Genomic DNA, 18491 nt, shown 5'->3' on the forward strand with positions numbered 1-18491 from the left:
AATCCGCTGCGGTCTTTGACTTTCTCCCAGCCGACAAGCACCCCACTTGCACAGAGCCGCACCTCCTGAGATGCCACCTGTCCATAGCTGCATCCGCTATTGCCTTAGATGGCCTCCATCCGCGAGTGCACTGTGAGACTTGTTGAGCACATGCAGCTGTGGATTGGGAATGAAACTGACGTCCTGGTCTTGGAAAGCCCACGGATGTGAAGAGGGCATAGAAGGAAACGGCACAAAGCTGGCTGACATTGCATGACTGGTGTAAAATGATCGAATCATATGTCTACTAAGCCTCTAACAGAGCGGAGTGCGGACTTGATCCTCGTGTCCTTTAAGGATCCTAGGCCAGCATTAGAGTACCCATTGCGACCAGCCCATGTAGTGCTGTTTTGGTGCTGTGGCAGACAATCAATGTCTTGACACTTTGTCAACGAGCAGAACACGAGACCATGCCGCAGCATAAGCATCCCAAAGGCTCATGTCTGCTAGAAACTGTAATTGAGAGGGGATTTATAAGTGAACGAGTAGCCCAATTTAACAGCGCGTCTCTGGCTCTGTTAGATCGAGAAGACATCAACAGGGAGTAAAGGAAAAGGAGAGTAATATAATTGTAGTCGTTGTGTAAGCCAGCCATGAAATGAAAGCATAGAAAGGAAACAGGAAAAGGCAACAAGGAGAGCAAGCAGGGCATAACCTAGGTGTCGCCGGCTTGGCTGCAAACCAAGCGACAGACACCTAGACAGTCAAGGCCTCACCTCTCAATCTCCTCACTCAACATGAAAATGCGAGCAATGACCTCGCTAGACCATGTTGATGTCCAAGTCTTTCAACCACTTTCCCATCGGCACGGCCATAGCTAACAAACAACTGCTCTCCGTAAGGACAAGCAGCCGGAAGCGACATGGCATCCAGTACAACCAGGTCGAAACACGAGAGAGGTTGAGCAGGACAACCAAAGGCGAAGAACCGAGGTTAGGCGAGTCGCACTACCATTGCGTCGAAATAACCTGCAATTCCCCAGATCGCGAACCGGCGTTGGCGCCAACACAAATCGACCCCGACCACTGACGACATCATTGTTTCAACCGAATAGTTTGGCTCGGCAGACAGCAAGTCGAACAAGTATAACGCTGTATATTGCCTTCCTACGAGGAGGCAGAAGATCGGCCCTAGACGAGGAAAGTCACGTTAATCTCTCATCCATACCCCAAGCAAGTTTACCTTCGCTGCTTAGTCTAGCGAACGTAGAGCAGAGCAGTCCTTGGTCCTCACAATTTGCCTGCGAGGTGAGGACCACGGCGAGACACAATTATCGGTTTCAGCAGACGGCAATCCGCTGTTAGTAGCAGGAGCCATGGCGCAAGATGGGCGAATATTGCAACGGTCATGCAGGGGGAGTTGACAAGGGGAGCGGCGAACGAAGGACCGGTGCATGCCGAAAACGGATTTACACGGTCGACAAAAGTATGCTGGCTTTTCAGAACCGGCCGATGTTTGCCAACCGGAAACGGAGGCTTGCCACGGAATCGAAGGCATCTGCTGTTCACGATCAACGCTGCGGTAGGTTGAGGCTGCTTCGTAAACATGTCGACTACTACGGAAAACGCCAGGCGATGGGCTGTTGCAGAGCCGTCACGGTATGAGTGTGTCGATGGCCGTATAGAGGCGCAAAGCAAAATGATAATCGTACAGAGGCGGCTTCCATCTACTCCCATGTTTCTGATCCAACCGGAGGGAGAGCGAGGAATAGATGGACGCCTAGACAATGTCGACTAGTGCTGCAGACGACCGAGCCAGATCCCACGCCATCAAAGTCGATGTGTCGCAAACCACCATCCGGCTAAGATCTAGGAACTTGTTTGAAGGGAGGCGATGTGCCGAAACAGGGCCACTAACCCTCCAAATTCCCGCCGAGAAACTCCAATCGAATTTTGGGATATCCGAATTATGCCCATGCCAAACCGTGAAGAAAAAGAGAAAGCTAGGAAAACCGTGCCGCAATCTAGTCGGAAGACGAATAGCCCGAGATGAGCCAGTATTTTTCGGACCGAGGAGCGTCGATTAGCGGCCGCCTGAGGAAGTCAGATTACAACTCTGGTAGAAAGGTGACTGGGATGGGTACTGTTACCGTAGGGTTCGCGGGTATCGCCGCGCGGAGCCGGGTCGCCGTAGCCTCCGGCAGCACCCGAAGCGGCGTCGCGGGGGCGAGACTCGCGGTCGCTGGCGCGATCGTATCGATCACGGTCGTAGCTGGGACCGCGGCGGTCATCCGGAGCGCCACGACCGCCAGCTCCGTAGCGGTCACGGTCTTCACGCCCTGCATAACGATCAATACGGCTATAGTCATCACGATCACGACGATCATAGCCTCGGTCCTCGCGATAGTCACGGCCATACCCACGGTCGTCACGATAGTCCCGGCCGCCATAACCGCGGTCGTAGCCACGGTCGCCACGTTCATAGCTACGGTCGTAGCCACGGTCTTCACGGTAGCCGCGATGGCCACCGCGGTACGAGTCGTCTCGGCTATAACCTCCACCACCGCCATAGCTGCCGTATCCACCGCGACGGCGGTCATCGAAGCGACCACGAGGATCTAGCATGATCAGTTTTGGCGCACTGATGAGCGAGCAAAGAGAATGAAAACTTACCACGCTTTGGCGGACCGAAGTACTTTCCAGGAGTGGGGGTGCGAGGACGGGCACGCCGGGCCTTTTCAATATTGAGAGTGCGACCCTCAATCACCTCGCCGCGCAAGCCCTCCATGGCGGCATCGGCTTGCTCAGAGGTCATCATCTTAACGAAACCAAAGCCACGCGATTCACCAGTATGGGGATCCTTCATGATCTGGCACTTCTCGACTTCGCCATACTTCTCAAAGAGACGAGTGACTTCGGACTCTTCCAGGCGAGGATGGATGCCTGTCACGAAGAGATTGGATCCGGGATTGATAGCACCATCATCGTCTTTTGGGCCGCTGTCAGATTTAACTGGCGCGCTAAGGTTGTGTTAGCGAGCGACGCCACGGACGGATATTGAGGACAACACCGGTGACGAAAACATACCGATCGTTACCATTGGGAGACATCGAGCGACGGCGCGAATCGTGGCCATCATCGCGACGCGGCGACGCACTACGGTCGCGGTCGTAGCGAGCGGCATCATCTAGATGAATTGTCAGTACCATTCTCCAAGCGCAACTCGTCGACTGTGGGTTAAGCAATGGAGCGACCAAGTATGGGTTTCGACTAAGCAGGACGGAAGACATACCGTCGAAACGATCGCCGTTTGCATTCTCATAATCCATAGATGTGGTTGCCATTTCGATGGATTGAATTTGTGGTCGAGAAGTCGTCGAAACTTATCGATTGTTGATGAGACGTAGTTGTACTATTGAAGAAGATCGCCGACTAGGCAATCCACGCTTTGGTGGAGGGTGTGGTCGGAGAGATGTTTTGGGGGAATCGAGGCAAAAGAAAAGGTATCAAGTGAGGGCGCGACACAGCTGGAAACCAGATGGATTCTTTCCCTGAGCCTCGTAAGAATAAGAAATTGAAGAGAAATAGGGCGGGGTTATGCGCCGGCAGCGATTACAAAGAAATGTAAAGCTGACGACAAGGCGGCGGGATGGTAGTCGAGAACGCGGCGGTAAGATGAAGAGGCGAAATTTTGGTTTGGTGAGGCAAAGAAGGCGAAGATGAGAACAACCACGTTTGCCAGTCGCGCTCCTCCCCTGGTTATTGCATAGCGAGAGCCACAGAGCAAAGCACGCTAGCCCTACCCAGTTAGCTTGGCGAAATTCTACGCGAAAGAACGTTGGCTATCCGTAAACTACCGTACCTACAGACACCGCTTACAAGGATTGACGAGGCTTCCACGCCCTACACTCAATCCTCTGCAGTAGAATCTATCAACTCTTTCCTAACCTTTCTCAAAAAAAGATGATGAATATGTTATTGGGTTTCGTCAGAGTTAAAACCGATGGTTACCAAGTGCTCAATTCATCTCTCGTATGTCCCCTGAGGCCTCCACGATGCCGAACCGTGCATCGTCGGCGGTAGTCCCGACCGCCGGCTCGAATCTATTGGACAGCTGCAATGCGGACATCGATACAGTTGGTCGCCTCAGGCCAGTTGAGCGTCTGATTGGCGTCTTTCTTCCACATTTGCGGAGTGCAAGGCTGCTGCTGCTGTGTGTCCCGCATGCTGCTAGGGTTCGCCCATACCCGAGTCACCTTGTGCAGGTTGTATTGCAGTGACTATTCCCCAATGGATCAATCGCCGGAGCAACACTGAAGATGAGAGGCAGGGTTATTATGAGTGCTCCTATGCGATGAAGCTGGATCTTTGACATTGCAACCGCTCTATGCACTGGCTAGTCGTTCACTCGGTACCTTCATTTTCCCAAAGAAGGAGCAGCTACTACCGGCACTGACATTTGGATACCTCGTGTTGGCTTGACAAACTTTGAGACGCCGTTCAGATCCCGTCTTAGAGATTCCGTTGCACTCCTCACATGGCTCGTTGTATTGTATTGTACACTGATGTTGCTATCTACCCGCGAATGGGCTGTTGTCATCCTCGAGTTATAGAGCATCTCTAAACTCTCCTCCGTCTACACAGAACTGAAATGTGGTGGAAATTGCGCCGCTTCCTAGTCATTGAGATAACATACAGCCCACCTAGCGATTACCGCAGAATTTTGGTGAGAATCCGGATGCCAGAACTCGTGCGATGCCGAGTATCCATACTGCAGTGATATCATGATGTCCTCCATGCCTCGACACTCCCACTAAAAACTAGCTGATGGGGATCGGATTGCGTTGACTTGGGCAAAGTCTCATTCCTCGAGCTCAGGCGGGTCTGCCAGCATGGGGTTGGAGATCCATCGATTCAATAAATACGCCTCGGCGTTGGTCCTGTAGCCAAATTGTTCCTCTTCGAATAGCCGACTGTACTCTTCCCCCGACATATCCTCACATTCAGCGCCCGCCGGCGCTTTCAATGATGCAAAGCGAGGCCGCTTCTCCCTTAACGCATCCAGCGTTCCCCTCCAAGAGCCATTGAGTAAGCGCACGTTGGACAGGCTAAGATAGTCCATCGACTTCGGCAGCCGTCTCAGGAATGCGATCAGATCAGCGTAGTCCAAAGCGCATTGTCCGAGAAAGATGTCATCTAGCTTGTATAAAGATTGCTTCCGATTGATTATCTGCCTTAGACAGAGCGGGAAGTGTCGTTCATGCTCACCGCCTCTCAGATCCAGGCCAAGCGATTGTAAGCTTGACGTATCCAAACAGGCAGAGAGGAATTCGTGAAGATCGGTAACTTGGCCCTCGTCATCATCGCTGTCTTCGTCGCCACAGGGAAATTCATGCTCAAATGAGAATCTCCTCAGTTGCTGCATCCCAGACGAGAAATCAAGTCGCAAATCCGGAGCTGGCACCAGATCCATCGGTCGACCCAAGGAATGTATCTTGATGATAAGCCGGCGAAGAAACCCCCCTGCGCGCCGGACAGAGTCGATCAGAGGAATAATACATCCATAATTAGGCGCCTCGAGATGAGCCCTGGTCACTTCATAGCCGGTCAAGGGCTGGAGCATGCAGATACTAAGCCTCTCCCACAAATCGGCCCCAGGCACCATCAGGGCACGTGAGCTTGGAGCATGCCAAGAATGAACCGAATCGTCAAACATTAGGCTTTTGGCGCACGGCATCCTCGCAATCGCAGAGCCCACTAGTCGGTAGAAATCATCGCTTTGTATAAGCGAATCCTGCCTTTCGAGGAGCACGAGGTACCGTTCGTGAATTTCGAAGAGAAGTGCCCGATAATGATCTTCGTTTTCGCATGGCTCCCATGACAAAAGGCGATGCAGCGTAGCCACCAACTCCTTTCCCCTCGCGATCATGTCTGATGCAACATCCTCGGAAATTTTGGACAACTCCCATATTTTGGCCCTCTCGTTCAAGTCAATTTGATTCTCGAATTCTTCGGCGTAGTATGAAACAAAGTGTTCGATCTCGGTAAACGAGGAGTTGTACATATGAGGGACGATTTTAACGGCGTGAACTCCTTTCGAAATGGTGGGATGGCGAGAGATTTCCTCCAGACGAGTCAGAGATTCCTGGTTTAAGTCCACATAAACGACGCGAACAAGTAGCTGAGAGCTAATGCTGCAAAATCGCCTGCAGACGAGGCGGAGGGTTTGGATATCCCTGCGAGGATACCAGATAGGGTCGAACTGGTATTGCGTGAAGGGATAGTGCTGGCCCTCAACGTGCTCAAAGATCTCGAGGAGGATCTCGTCTGGAAGGTCCAAAATGGTCAAGTTTCGCAGGTACGGACGCGACAACCGGTTAATGCAGGCCCGGAGAGCGGTTTGAACACTCTCAAGCTCGGCCTTGCTGGCGTTGACTCTGTCCAGTTCCTGGTCAATAACTTCGGCCGAGTCAAGGACATCTCTATTGCGATCCAACCACTGGCGCCAATCCCGTTTCACGTCCTGGTCGCTGAGTGCGGCACGTCTTTTATGCTGCTCCATGAGCTTGTGATGCGACTGGTTTTCATCGGAGCCTGGCACGTACAGCAGCTTCATGCCCATCGAGTGGTAGATATTGAGGTTTGCGGTTCGCAGCTGCTCGTTTGCCGCCCGTAGACCATCATAGGCGGTCTTAAGGATCGCCAAATCCTCGGGAGCTGGTGTCATTCTGAGTGGCGCCATTCTGGTATCTCATCGGAGACAGTAGCGGAAGAGCACTGTGATTGCAAATGGTGATGCCCGGAACCAACTGATACCCGAAAGCGCTCGAATGGGTGGAGAAGAAGCAGGGGAAATCTGAAATAGAAAGGTATGAGAAACTGAGTAAATTGTGGATGTGGAAATAAGAAAAGATTAGTAAGGACGGGAGTTACTGAAGTTGTGTTCTGCCTTGGTGTTGTCGGTGTTGAAATACCATAGCGCGCCACCCGCGGTCCGGAAACGGGTGCCACCGTACAATAAATCTTGAGGTCCCAGCACGTATCCGCAAGTGAAATGATCAGGTGGCAAGAAACTGCTTGAAGGGCCTATCAAGGTAGAAATAGTTATCTTGCTCGAATGATTATTTCTATTGAGACTTTAAGAGGATGGTGGGATCTTTTCGTCGCCAACTAGACAGAGTTTGGCTGAGTTTGGCCATTTGCCAAACCTAATGCCTTCACCACTTTAGCCATCGACCCCGCATTCCTGAGGTAGGACGCAATTGAAGTTCTTGAACCACCCTTTTCTCAATCTCACATGAGCAATGCCTTGCTTGGGATACAAGTTAACTATTCCAACGTAGAGCGTCCGCTAAAGGTATCTTGCCAGGTAATGTATGTACAATCCCCTGACCTACCTTACCTAAAGGTCTTGCCACTTACTGCTCTCTGAGTCCATCCCGCGCCCCAGATCCGCCAGCAAAATCTGCTCGACGTTGATCTCGGCAGGCGGCTTGTCATCCAGGAAGCTCAGCGCTTCCACAGCCTTGCCGCCGCACGCCCTCTCCAGCGCCAAAAACGCAAAGTGACCCCCCACCACCGGTCTCGCCATGAAGTAAATTCCCTGGGGAAATCCTCCGTCACCTTCGGTCTCGTACAAGTCGGTAAAGGGTCGGTCTAGATCACACAATTGGTCAGTTATGGTTTTTTTTTTTGGGAGGATTTCGCACGCAGACTTACCAACAGACGTCTCATTCACCCACTTCGCCACCGACGTGAGAATCTCAGTCCGTGTCTTCTTGCCCGTCACGGCTGCCGCAAAGAACTCCCAGTCGCTCTTGGTATACAGGTGTCTCGAGTCCAGGGGCAGCCCATATTTCTGGAGCACTGCATGGTACCAATCACTCTGCATCTGGTAGACCCTGTCGGGGATGAAAGTTTGCGCATGCTCGGCCTGACTCCGAAGAGGCTGTTGGCGCTCTTGCGGGTGATCTGACATGGCTCCGTGCTTATCCGGGACGTGGAAGCATAACAAAGAGTCGGCATAGAGGTTGTAGATGGTCGTCCAGGAGCCGTACCACGTGTAAGCCAGCTTCGCATGGGTTTGGTCTCTGGAGATGCCGTACTCCTGCCACTTTTCAATGTAGGAGGCCGCAGTGTCTCGGTAGGACTTGGCTTCGTCCATTTCGCCCAGAATGTCGGCGATCTCGCTCATGGCTTTGATGCCGATGATGCCTTTGAGTGCCAGGTTGGTCTGGTTGGCTAGCCAGCCAGCAAAATCGTCCGTACACAGCTGGTTGGCCGGAATGAGTGACTCCCTGACAAGATAGCCAGTCCATTGCTTCCAGAGCTTGTACGAGCGTGTGAGCCATTTCTTGGCTGCCGCGGAGCCTACTGCCGCATCAACGTCCTTGGGGAGGTCGATCCCGTACTTGTCGACCGACTCCCTCCACAACCCAAAGGTTGGAATCGTCTCGGCACCTTCTGCCGCAATAGCCTTCAAGGTCGCAGGCTTGGTATCATACCTCAGAGCATTGGCCAGGGCCAGCCCCATAATAAGCATGTTCCCGCATTCCTCAACCGGCATATATTCGTCGTTTCCGTCAGGGTGGCCCGTCGCGTTGGGAAAGTGCGCACCTAGGTCGTGCATGCTATAGTCATTCGGATATTGGCCGCTCAGCTGATGCTCGAGCAGGGGTTCAAGCAGGTAAGCCAGCCACTGCGGGTTGGTGTAGAGGAAGAATGGGAAGGCCGGGAAGATGACGTCTACTGTCTGGAAGTTGCCGTTGGAAGAGATCTCCTTCAGGAAGAGGATCGGGTTGTCTGGCGTTCCCGAGAATTGCGTAGCTCCGAGGACCTGGCGGGCTGAGAGGGCTGCAATGTCCTGGTACTCCAGCGAGCCCGAGTTGTATGCATCGTGAGCCAGCGAGTCAGAATAGTTCCTGGCAAGGGATGCTGCGGTCTCGAAGTCGCCGTAGTGATACGCAATCAGCTCGTCCGCGGATGAAATGTACGATTTCCAGAGCGGCTTCATGTGCATCAGTCCCTTTGCTGAGGCGAATTGAACCACAGGATCCTGGATCAAAGCAAACGTGAACCCAACGCTTGCCTCCTGCCTAGGGCAGCCGGTCTTGTGGTCGTCAGAAAGTTTGAAAGACTTGGCAAAGGCAAAGACCGGCTCATCCTCCATCACCCGGCGGAACTTGGTGTCGACCTCATTTTTCAGAGACCCAGTCTCGGCAAAATGCTGACGGACTAACGCAGATGTTCCGCTCTGGTGTCGGACATCGGCGGGAGCAGTGAAGTGCAAAGTGCCCCATTCGGCACGGTCGCCAAACTCAGTAAAGAGTTGCTCGCCAGCTCGCGCTACCTTCCACGTTTGCAGACGCGTTGCTGAAGCGCTTTCGGAGCGATTGGCCCTGTGCAGCTCCCATTTGACCAAGTTGCCCCTGTTCCCAGTGACCCACTCACCATTGACATCGGTGTATATGTCAACGTCAAGACACCCCTCGGCAATGACAGTAAGATAGGCGGCGGGAATTGACTGCCGGAAAGTCGATGAAGGCGTGATCGGTGACAGAAACGACAGCGTTAGGCGAACTGACTTGTCCCACGGCCCAATGATGTCGTATGTCAGATTCGTTGTCGAAGCATCAAAAGTGGCACCAAGGTATTCCGGGTACGCAATCCTATACCGGGGACTGTTGAAAGGAAGTGAGTCTTGGGGCCGCCCAAGCAACGGATAGACCTTGCCCGCGCTATGCACGGATGCCATGACGGAGAAGCCGACCTTGACACCTAAGTTTAGCGCGCTGTCAGAGGGTGCCCCCGCCGGTTGTCTGACTTACATGAGCGCCTGTCCAGAACATAGGCCAGTTTTCCCACGGAGCGTTGCGAGCATGGTACAGCCAGGTGCTCAGATACGGATTTCGGACGATCAGCGGGAGGGCGTTCGGAGTGAGCGTCGACGCGCCGGCCAGAGTAGCCAGCGCCAGCAAATCGAACCGCATGCTGAAAGTACCCAAAACGGCCAAGAAAGCAAGGAAGGACTGGATCAACAGCACACCATTGCCCAGGATGGCCTGAGCAACCGTTTGGTCAAGAGACAAAACAAACAAAGCACTTCAACCGTTCCTTTAAAGGAAGACTTGAACCAGCCAAGCGAAAGTGATGTTGACCGGAGACAATAGAACCTATGCACAATGCTGGGGGTGAAAGAAAATACTGAAGCAAGCTGAGAATACGAGAACAACAGATCAATGGCCCAACCTTCACTAATAAGGAGGACAACTGGGAGTTCAAATTTCAAAGCAGGATGCTGGGTGTACGGCGAACCCCTCCGTGGGTCGCTTGCTCCTGCGACCTGCAGAGACAGGCAGGGATCCCCGGTGCGATCCAATCGTCCCTGATCATGGGGAACGGGGCTACAGGGCTGTGGGTGTTAAGGCGACCCGCTACCCCGCATGCTCATGCTTGGCAGCTGCTGTAGCTCCGGGTCTGCTTGGACAATCCAAACCCCACTGAGTGGATGGAACCTACGGATACCTGGTATGTACCTCAGGTACATAACATGTACAAGCCAGTAGGCACTTTTACCTAATGCTCATAACCACCTACCTACGCCGGCTTACATCGAATGGACAGATATCTCAAGCACATAGGCAATATCACTTCTGCCGGGCTTCCATTGTAAGGGGGCTCGGATAGCAAGAGCAATTAGCTTACCTGTCAAGAGATTGCGGTTCCTCGAGGCAGTAAGAAGAGCAAATCTCTAATTACCTAAGGTAAGTAGCTAAATCAACAAGTAATTTCTATGGCCCTGTCACAGCGGTTGGTGCTGAGCCGGTTGGCTCTCTAAACGCCATCTATACTCGTGCTTCCTTCATACCCTCATCCGTCTCTCATGGCCTCATCCCGGCGCCCTGATGCAGCCACAAATGACTTGACACACGCTGCTACTGCGTCTCTGCTCTGGGATATAACGCCTAGAGCGGAAGAAAACCCATACAGTCGTACACAATACAAACAAATTCACATGACCCCAGCACGGCTGCGAGGATGGCTGGCAAGTTCCCCTCGTACCAAAACTCCTTCTTACCGAATATTGATCACGATCCGCGGAACAGGAATTGGAGATCCTCAGGGCTGAGGGAGTCCATAGCTGCATCATCGGAATTGATAGTCGAGTTTATCATGTTGGTCTTCTTTTCCTGTAGGAGAACCATGCGGCTCTCGACAGAATCCTCAATGCAAAGTCTCGTGATCGTACAAGGGCGGCTCTGGCCAATCCGGTGACATCGGTCGGCCGACTGCCACTCTCTGTTTCAACACTCCAAGTCAGCATCGAAAATGAGCAATACCGCACGAGAACGGTGGAAGAGAGGGGGGGGGAGGATGGGATCTAAGGAGACTATTTCGGGTTGGAGAGCGACATACGCTGCAGGATTCCACCAAGGGTCGACAATGAAAACATGGGATGCCTCGGTAAGGTTCAAAGCCACACCTCCGGCCTTCAAGGAGACCAGGAAACACTCGACATCGACATTCTTCATGAAATGCTCAATTGAGGCCTGCCGTTGAGCGGGAGTCATGCTTCCGTCAAGCATGACGGTGGTGATGCCGGCTCGGCGCAGTCGCCACTCGATAAGCTGCAACATTGTGGTGAACTGTGAGAAAATGATTGACTTGTGAGAAGCTTTGTCAGAGCGCAGCTTGTGCAACTCGTGGACTAAGAGTTCGATCTTGGATGACGAGGTCCAATTCTCCATCTTGATGCGGTTAATGATTGACGACTTCTTGACCATTGCCTCGTCCTGCTCAATCTCGGGTTGCTCGAGATCGATAGACAGCGGGATATGACAACGCGGACAGTTTGGCTCCATCGATGAATTCAGATAGCTCTTGACACAGGTACGGCAGAAATCATGCTTGCAACGAGATCGAACCGCATCTTCGGCGGGCTCGTCACAAATGCTGCAGACAAGAATGTTCTGGCCACCCTCGCTGTTCTTCTTCAGAATCAAATCTGGGTGGTCCGCGACCTGGCGCATCTGCATAATAAGACCAAATATGTTGGCGTAGTTGTTGAGCAGAACACCACTGGCGACATAAGTATCGAACTTGCGCTGGCCGCTTGTCATGATGCTGTTCGCGAAATCGTTCTCCTCCTCTCCAAAGAACTGACGTTCAACATTGATTTCTTTGACCGGAAGCTCCATAGAGTCGGTGTGGTCCTTCTTCAGCCTGCGGAGCATGATCCGGTCCGTCAGGATGCGTAGCTTCCGGAAAGCCTCGCGACCCGGACCCATGTTTCCGTACTTCTGAATCGGATTAAGAAGTTCCTGGTTGAAGACAGACACGTGCCGCATTCCGCCGTGCCCGCAGGCTGTGCAGTTATTATTGTCATCCATTTGCCACTCGAGCGTGGAACACGGGCAATGCTTGCAGAGATAGCAGGCAAATGGGCGGATGTTGAGGAAGCGAACCAACGAGAAAAACTCGCCGATGCGATTCTGCAGCGGGGTGCCTGAGAGACACCAGCGATAAGTGACTTTGAGGGCAAAGCAAGCTTTTGCCGTCATGGTCGTTCGCGTCTTGATACAATGGGCTTCATCGAGGATGACGCGATGAAACTCAGTTTGATGGATGATGGACTTTTCCTTGAACACGCCATCCTTGCGCTTGAAGCCCTTCTCCTGCTTGCGGTACATCGACTCCAGGCTGTTGTACGACATGATGATCACGTTGTACCCCTTGAGTTCCTTGACGGTGAGGTTCTTCGACTTGGCGTTCGTTCCGTGGAAAACGAGAGTCTTCAATCTCCCGTCCGTATATGAGTCAATCTCAGTCATCCACTGCATCAAAGCAACCGGAGGAACGAGGACAAGGGAGGGTTTTCTGGCAGGGAAATCCGACATGATGAGAGAAACGGCTTGGATAGTTTTCCCGAGACCCATCTCATCACCGAGAAGCCCACCCTTCCACTCTGTGTTTTCCATCGCTTTCATCCAAGCAAGGCCCTCGAGCTGGAATGGCTTGAGCTGGCGAGAAATAGAATTGGGCTGCTCTGCCTTGCCAGCTTTCAGAACCGGCATGTTCTCAAGGTCTTTCCACATAGTCGTGAGCTCAGGGTGGTGTAGCTCAAGGCGACCCCTATCTCTCTTGAGACGGCGTCCGCTACGATATGCCCGATAGGCGCGGCGGGACATCGTCGCCGTACGGATAGCTTGGTCAAGAGTACCGGGTGCGCCGGGGTGGTCATCGTCGTCATCATCGATGTTGAGGGGGAAAGTGAAACCGTCACTCTCTTCCCCAGAGTGCGCAGCGAGAAAACTATCGAAGTCGAAATCGTCCAGAGATTCTGAGTTTCCGCCGGGATTCTCTAAGAATAAAAAACCGTCAGGATACTCCCCGGGAGCAGGTGTTGGTGCCGCTGTAGGTTCCTTCAAGCGGATTGGGCGCCGGCTTGCCGCGGCAGCGCCTGGCCGTCGTTTGCTCAAGGGCCTGAACGATGAGGCGTCACTATCGCTCTCCTCGTCGACTCCCTCGGCGTCACTATCGCTCTCCTTGTCGACTTGCTCGGCGCCACTATCCTCATCCTCCGAATCTTTAACGATCATAATCTGCTTTCTGCGAAAACCCGCGCTAGAGCGGGAGCCAAGTGCCGTTGCCTTGCCGCTTGAGCCGCGCAGAGTCGAAGCAGCCGAATCAGTTCCATCGTGCTCAGCTTTCGACAATGATGCAGGACTCGTAACAAGTGGGTCTGCAAGGCCTCGCAAGCTCCTGCGAAGCCCGATAGTAGGCTTTGACACCGACAATATTTGTGCTGCCGCTTCGTCTTCTTCATCCTGCAGCCTTCGTGCAAGTTTTGCATCCGGCGAGTTGTCGGAGAAACCATCATCTTCGCTGTCGTCGACAACATCCCTCTTGCGCTTGGAATTCATGGAAAACTTTCCGCTGCGAAGTGCCCTGTTGGAGGATGCCTTTGCAGCGGGCAGATGGACCTCGATTCTGTTGAGCCGCTTGGCTGGCCTTCGCTGTCTGTCTTCAACCGAAGCGGGTGTCCCGACATTGCTAGTGAGGGGTGTCGTGTATTCGCTCCCCGAAGAATGACCTGAAGGCGTTGGCACAGTTGATGAGTCGGAACTTGAAGTCATGGCTTTGCTACGCTGCTCCTCTGATGCGACGGTGACAAATCGCGAAAGTGGGCCTGAAGTCGATTAGTGCCAAATCCCATTGACTGGTGTTGAGTTTCGATGAATAGGGGAGGACACCAGCATGCTCCTGCCTGAGTCCACGATCGGGTGCCATGACGAAAGAAAAGAGCAAAACAGTTCAAAAAAAGTTAAGTTCTCAACTTACCTTCAAGTTCGGCTGCCGCCGATTTTCTGGTTCTCACCATGGCTGGGCAATAACCTGAGAGGCGGTGTAAATCACCCGTGTTATGTTTGAGTGAATCAAACCACGGCAAAGCCGTAGAAGAACTGAGGTACCTAGTGAGGGAAATTTGTCGTGGACAATGGTGGTCAACAGATGGCCGACAAAGAAGAAGTTGTCAATTATGTCGAGCGCTCGAGCAGGCCTGATGCATGTCAGGCTGCAAGCCCGAAACTGTGCACAGAAGAAAGAAGTGACACGTTCGGCTTCTCTGATTTTCGAAAAAGTATGGAACTCCGCAGCTGAGAAATGGTCAACGGTTAGAACGGTTAGAACGGTTAGAACGAATGGGAGATGAATTCGAAATTCACCGGTTGACTGGTGGTTATTGCCACCTCCTGGAACTTCAGGTCGTGGGTTTCAGTGCGAGAGGGGGGTCGCGTTTTGAGGAAACGCGAGGGCACATGACTTGCGGACCAACTCATTTGCTGGGCTTACATATGGAGTATGTACCTTACGTGTACGGAGTAGGCAACCTGAAATTACACAGTACCGTACGTACCGACTGGCCTACCCCTGCCTTTTCTGATGCAACCCGGCAGGCAGAAGCGGGGTGGGAGACTCAGCTCTGCGCTTTCCTTGAAAAAAGCTAAAAGACTCAAATAGGGTCACGTGTTTTGGCGCGAGCGAGTTAAATTGAATTGCCCCTCCGCGCGTCCAAGCGTGTCTTCCCACTCAACTTCTCGTTGGCAATTCCGCTCTCAATTCTCCAGACACCTCCTTACTAGTGACCGGTCACCTCCAGCGCCCTCCAGGATATAAGATCCTCCTCACTGGCGATTGTTAAGTACAAGCACGCCACAATGTACTTTTTTTCTGCACTCCGGAGTCCGGACTCTGCTTGGACCACACTTACTGACAAAAAAATTAGGTCCCGACAGAATCGGCCGCAACGCCGGATTATGGGCCCGTCAGTCAAAGTGAAGATAACTTGAAGCAAAGATTGTGACTGACTTTTTTCATTGCAATGCAGACAATCAGCCCTGACCGATTTTCTGCAGGTAGGCTATAGCGGACTTGCAATTTATCCTCGTGCTCCGGAATGCTAACCTACTATTTAGTCGCACAACATCTCCGCGTACCAAATCCGTCTGGACGCAGACGCTAGGAGAAGGGCTGCCCAGAATAATCAGAACGATACAAGCAACCAGAGCAATAATGAGACTGCGGTAGCTTCCCCAGCGTCGACTTCAGACGTTTCTGCCGGCCCTGCGCAATCAACCCGAGGACGCCGCGCGGCAGAGACCAATTCTCAGGAGGAAGCGCGGAGGACCGAGAAGAAAGCTATTCAGAAGATCAAGGCCAGCAAGAAGTTTCAGAAGCGTAAGCGCGGGCTCGCCGACTCCGACGATGAGGATGACCTTGCCCGAGCCATATTCCGAGAGCGAGCCGCGCCACTCCCTGGTCAGATGGAGAACTGTGCCATCTGCAGCAAGCGGTTCACCGTTACACCGTATACGCGCAGTGGACCTGATGGAGGTTTGCTTTGTAGCCCATGCGGCAAGGATCTGGACAAAGACGATCCCGCGGCAAAGAAAAAGGCGAAGAAGGTCGCTGGGGGCTCCGGCGCCAGACGCCGGCAACTCCAAAGCAGTATTCTGGATGGGACCTACTCACTCGGCGCGAAAAGCCTGATGACCCTCTGTATTGAAACCCTTGCCAAAAATATCGATCTTGCCGAGGACCTTGGGGATCTTCCCACGCCGGTAATTGACAAGATCGCACGGAAGCTCTCGAGGTATCGCCTGCTAAACTCGCGAACACTCAACCTCTTTTTGCAGCCAGCAGCCGAGGAAGTTTATATCTACGATGGCTCAAAGCTCACCACTGACGATTTTATCCGGGTCTTTCAGACAGTCCCAGGTTTGAAGAAGCTCAAGATCCGTAATGGCATCCACTTCAAGGACGAGGTGATGGACTACCTCCTTTCGCGGAACATTGAGCTGGAAGAATTTTACCTGCACGGTGCGAATCTCCTGTCAGAATCTAAGTGGAAGGAGTTTCTCCATCAGAAGGGCGGCACTCTGCGGTCGCTCCGTGTATACTGGACCGACAAGCACTTTGGGGATGACGTTCTCTCCGTGCTCAAGTCCGCATGTCCCTCGCTGAGTCGGCTCAAGGTATCCCACAATCAGCAGGTCACGGGCGTGGGCATCACAGCCCTCGCCCAGCTTGACTCGCTCCGGCACCTCAGCCTCGACCTGCGCAACAACATCCACTCAGACATATACGTCGATCTCCTCAGCAAGATCGGTGCCAACCTTGAAACCCTCTCGCTCACCCGCGTGCAAGAAGCAGACAACACGGTGCTAGACGCGATACACATGCACTGCCGCTCTCTCAAGAAGCTACGCATAACCGACAGCGAAGAGATGACCGACGCCGGCTTTGCTCGGCTCTTTACCGGTTGGGCCAACCCGGGTCTGGTGTTTTTGGATCTGCAAAAGTGCCGCCAGTTGGATTCCGCACAGCCGCGCGAAAACCCAGATGGCATCGGCTTGTGCTCCAATGGCTTTCGCGCGTTGATGGCGCACTCGGGTAAGACGCTGCGTCATCTCAATGTCCATGGATGCCGGCACATTGAGGCTGTCGCGTTTGAGGAGGTTTTTGGCCCCGAAAAGGTCTATGACGCAATGAACAAGGTAGAGATTAGCTTTTGCGAGGAGGTGTCCGACTTCATAGTGGGCAGCGTGTTCCGCAGTTGCCCGAATTTGAGGGAGCTGATTGTATTTGGGTGCATGAAAGTTAGAGACGTGAGGGTGCCGAGAGGCAAGATCCTGGTTGGAGTGCCGAACGCGAAGGGAATGGTGCTTGATGGAGATTACGATGACTGATTGAGGTGTGAGAGGTTATTAAACTGTGGTGTCGCTCATATCGCATCCCGGCTTGTGATGGTCGCGGCACATTGGCGTCGAGCTCGGTGGCTCATGTACGGTATTTAAAAGGCGTTATTGTAAGGGTAAAGTGGTTAATGCACACCGAATCAAGATAAGTAGCTTCGCTGTCACGGTGAATAAGTCATGTCACCATTCAGCGGGACAGTTCCTAGATTATGAGGCTGGAATAGTACTCGAACACTGCCGGTCCCACCACGTCTAGAGGTGCGTTGTCATGATGAGCTCGTTTCCGGCGACATAACTGTTCGAATTTTCTACCCAACTCACTTAAGTCAACAGCGGGAGACCGGTTCAACCGGGGACCGTTCCACGAAGTACATATCTCGGCAAACGGCTTCACGGATCGCAAAGTCGGGGCATTGCTTGATTACCATCTAGGTCTAGCCGTTGCCGAGCACCGAAGAATCCTTCGTTCTACACTAGAATCTGCTGCGTTGTCTGTCTGTATCAACCTCTCCTTGACACGCACGTGTCCGAGTTCAGGAGCATGCGGCTCGCCCCCGGTGCTCTCCCAACAGCACTCAACAACAGGACGGACCGACGACCAACGGCCGTGTAGTATCTCCGATGGCTGAGAGAGTTTAGAGCATCGTTTCCCTAGTTATAGACGCCACGGTCCTTTACCTAGCTAGCTAACCACCAGAGCGATTGACTCGGTGTGTACGGATAGCAGACGCCTCCTCAATTCCCCCCCCTACGAACACACTTTCCACTTGTCAGCTCGAAGCGCCAGTAAAACGGCGAGCTACGAACAGCAATCAACGCTATGCCAGGCATTTGGATCCCCAAGAAGCCACAGAATCCCGAATCCGGGGGTGGCGGAGTCACTTCACTGTTGGGTCAATCCACTGCCGAAAGGGGAGAAGGGGGGGAAGTGTGGGGAGCTGGGGAGTCGGTGAGGTTCAGGAACAAGTGGAGATGAACCGAAACTGCTAAACGGGGAGACCATTTCTGCTAATCGGGGAGCGGTGGGTCCTACCTGTAGCTCAGTGCATGGCGCACGCTCTTCTCCCCATCTATTTTTGTAGGGTAGAAAAGCAAACTACATGATAGTATATATATTTACAATAATGAATCTAAGTTATGTAATAGTGCCTCTAGCTCTCTAGCTTCCTAGCCCTCGAGGGCTAAAAAGCTTAAATCTATAATAAAAATCAAAATATATACGATTTCAAGGGAGCTTATATAAGTAACTAACTAC

The 18491-nt window shown here is 52.8% G+C and overlaps 5 protein-coding genes across 5 annotated transcripts; 1 reads left to right on the forward strand and 4 right to left on the reverse strand.

Moving 5' to 3' along the window:
- Positions 1–1871: 1871 nt before the first annotated feature.
- On the reverse strand, positions 1872–3689 carry N656DRAFT_635341 (RNA-binding domain-containing protein). Its single transcript, XM_064810382.1, has 4 exons — positions 3271–3689; positions 3066–3165; positions 2652–2998; positions 1872–2596 (listed from the first exon to the last, which is right to left on the reverse strand). The coding sequence occupies exons 1-4, from the start codon at positions 3320–3322 to the stop codon at positions 2082–2084; spliced, it is 1014 nt and encodes a 337-aa protein (XP_064671220.1). The 5' UTR covers positions 3323–3689; the 3' UTR covers positions 1872–2081.
- Positions 3690–4839: 1150 nt separating this feature from the next.
- Positions 4840–6705, reverse strand: N656DRAFT_789099 (uncharacterized protein; the record flags this gene model as incomplete). The annotated part of the gene is made up of 1 exon (XM_064816751.1): positions 4840–6705. The coding sequence occupies one exon, from the start codon at positions 6703–6705 to the stop codon at positions 4840–4842; it is 1866 nt and encodes a 621-aa protein (XP_064671221.1).
- A 512-nt stretch (positions 6706–7217) lies between these two features.
- Positions 7218–10091, reverse strand: N656DRAFT_635511 (DUF1793-domain-containing protein). Its single transcript, XM_064810383.1, has 3 exons — positions 9806–10091; positions 7694–9747; positions 7218–7634 (listed from the first exon to the last, which is right to left on the reverse strand). The coding sequence occupies exons 1-3, from the start codon at positions 9965–9967 to the stop codon at positions 7598–7600; spliced, it is 2253 nt and encodes a 750-aa protein (XP_064671222.1). The 5' UTR covers positions 9968–10091; the 3' UTR covers positions 7218–7597.
- A 618-nt stretch (positions 10092–10709) lies between these two features.
- On the reverse strand, positions 10710–14751 carry N656DRAFT_836519 (uncharacterized protein). Its single transcript, XM_064818781.1, has 3 exons — positions 14319–14751; positions 11394–14166; positions 10710–11276 (listed from the first exon to the last, which is right to left on the reverse strand). Exons 1-3 carry the CDS (start codon positions 14356–14358, stop codon positions 11066–11068), a joined length of 3024 nt encoding a protein of 1007 aa, XP_064671223.1. The 5' UTR covers positions 14359–14751; the 3' UTR covers positions 10710–11065.
- Positions 14752–15113: 362 nt separating this feature from the next.
- N656DRAFT_778459 (RNI-like protein) lies at positions 15114–17396 on the forward strand. The gene is made up of 4 exons (XM_064815014.1): positions 15114–15198; positions 15265–15303; positions 15367–15394; positions 15455–17396. Coding segments are annotated over exons 1-4 (1842 nt in total). The 5' UTR covers positions 15114–15196; the 3' UTR covers positions 17228–17396.
- Positions 17397–18491: the final 1095 nt, after the last annotated feature.

The sequence above is a fragment of the Canariomyces notabilis genome (assembly GCF_033297395.1).
Source record: "Canariomyces notabilis strain CBS 508.74 unplaced genomic scaffold N656scaffold_8, whole genome shotgun sequence".
NCBI lineage: Eukaryota > Fungi > Ascomycota > Sordariomycetes > Sordariales > Chaetomiaceae > Canariomyces > Canariomyces notabilis.

What these genes read in the sequence shown, in the direction of transcription:
- N656DRAFT_635341 (XM_064810382.1), bottom strand. Translation starts at nt 3,322, where the DNA reads ATGGCAACCACATCTATGGATTATGAGAATGCAAACGGCGATCGTTTC. An exon ending in TCTCCCAATGGTAACGATCG is followed by an intron (nt 2,999 to 3,065) that starts GTATGTTTTCGT and finishes ACACAACCTTAG; the next exon opens with CGCGCCAGTTAAATCTGACA. An exon ending in CTTCGGTCCGCCAAAGCGTG is followed by an intron (nt 2,597 to 2,651) that starts GTAAGTTTTCAT and finishes TGATCATGCTAG; the next exon opens with ATCCTCGTGGTCGCTTCGAT.
- N656DRAFT_635511 (XM_064810383.1), bottom strand. Translation starts at nt 9,967, where the DNA reads ATGCGGTTCGATTTGCTGGCGCTGGCTACTCTGGCCGGCGCGTCGACG. An exon ending in TGTTCTGGACAGGCGCTCAT is followed by an intron (nt 9,748 to 9,805) that starts GTAAGTCAGACA and finishes TTAGGTGTCAAG; the next exon opens with GTCGGCTTCTCCGTCATGGC. An exon ending in AATGAGACGTCTGTTGGTAA is followed by an intron (nt 7,635 to 7,693) that starts GTCTGCGTGCGA and finishes TGTGTGATCTAG; the next exon opens with ACCGACCCTTTACCGACTTG.
- N656DRAFT_836519 (XM_064818781.1), bottom strand. Translation starts at nt 14,358, where the DNA reads ATGGTGAGAACCAGAAAATCGGCGGCAGCCGAACTTGAAG. An exon ending in GGCGGCAGCCGAACTTGAAG is followed by an intron (nt 14,167 to 14,318) that starts GTAAGTTGAGAA and finishes AATCGACTTCAG; the next exon opens with GCCCACTTTCGCGATTTGTC. An exon ending in CCTTGGTGGAATCCTGCAGC is followed by an intron (nt 11,277 to 11,393) that starts GTATGTCGCTCT and finishes GTGTTGAAACAG; the next exon opens with AGAGTGGCAGTCGGCCGACC.
- N656DRAFT_778459 (XM_064815014.1), top strand. An exon ending in CAACGCCGGATTATGGGCCC is followed by an intron (nt 15,304 to 15,366) that starts GTCAGTCAAAGT and finishes ATTGCAATGCAG; the next exon opens with ACAATCAGCCCTGACCGATT. An exon ending in CCCTGACCGATTTTCTGCAG is followed by an intron (nt 15,395 to 15,454) that starts GTAGGCTATAGC and finishes CCTACTATTTAG; the next exon opens with TCGCACAACATCTCCGCGTA.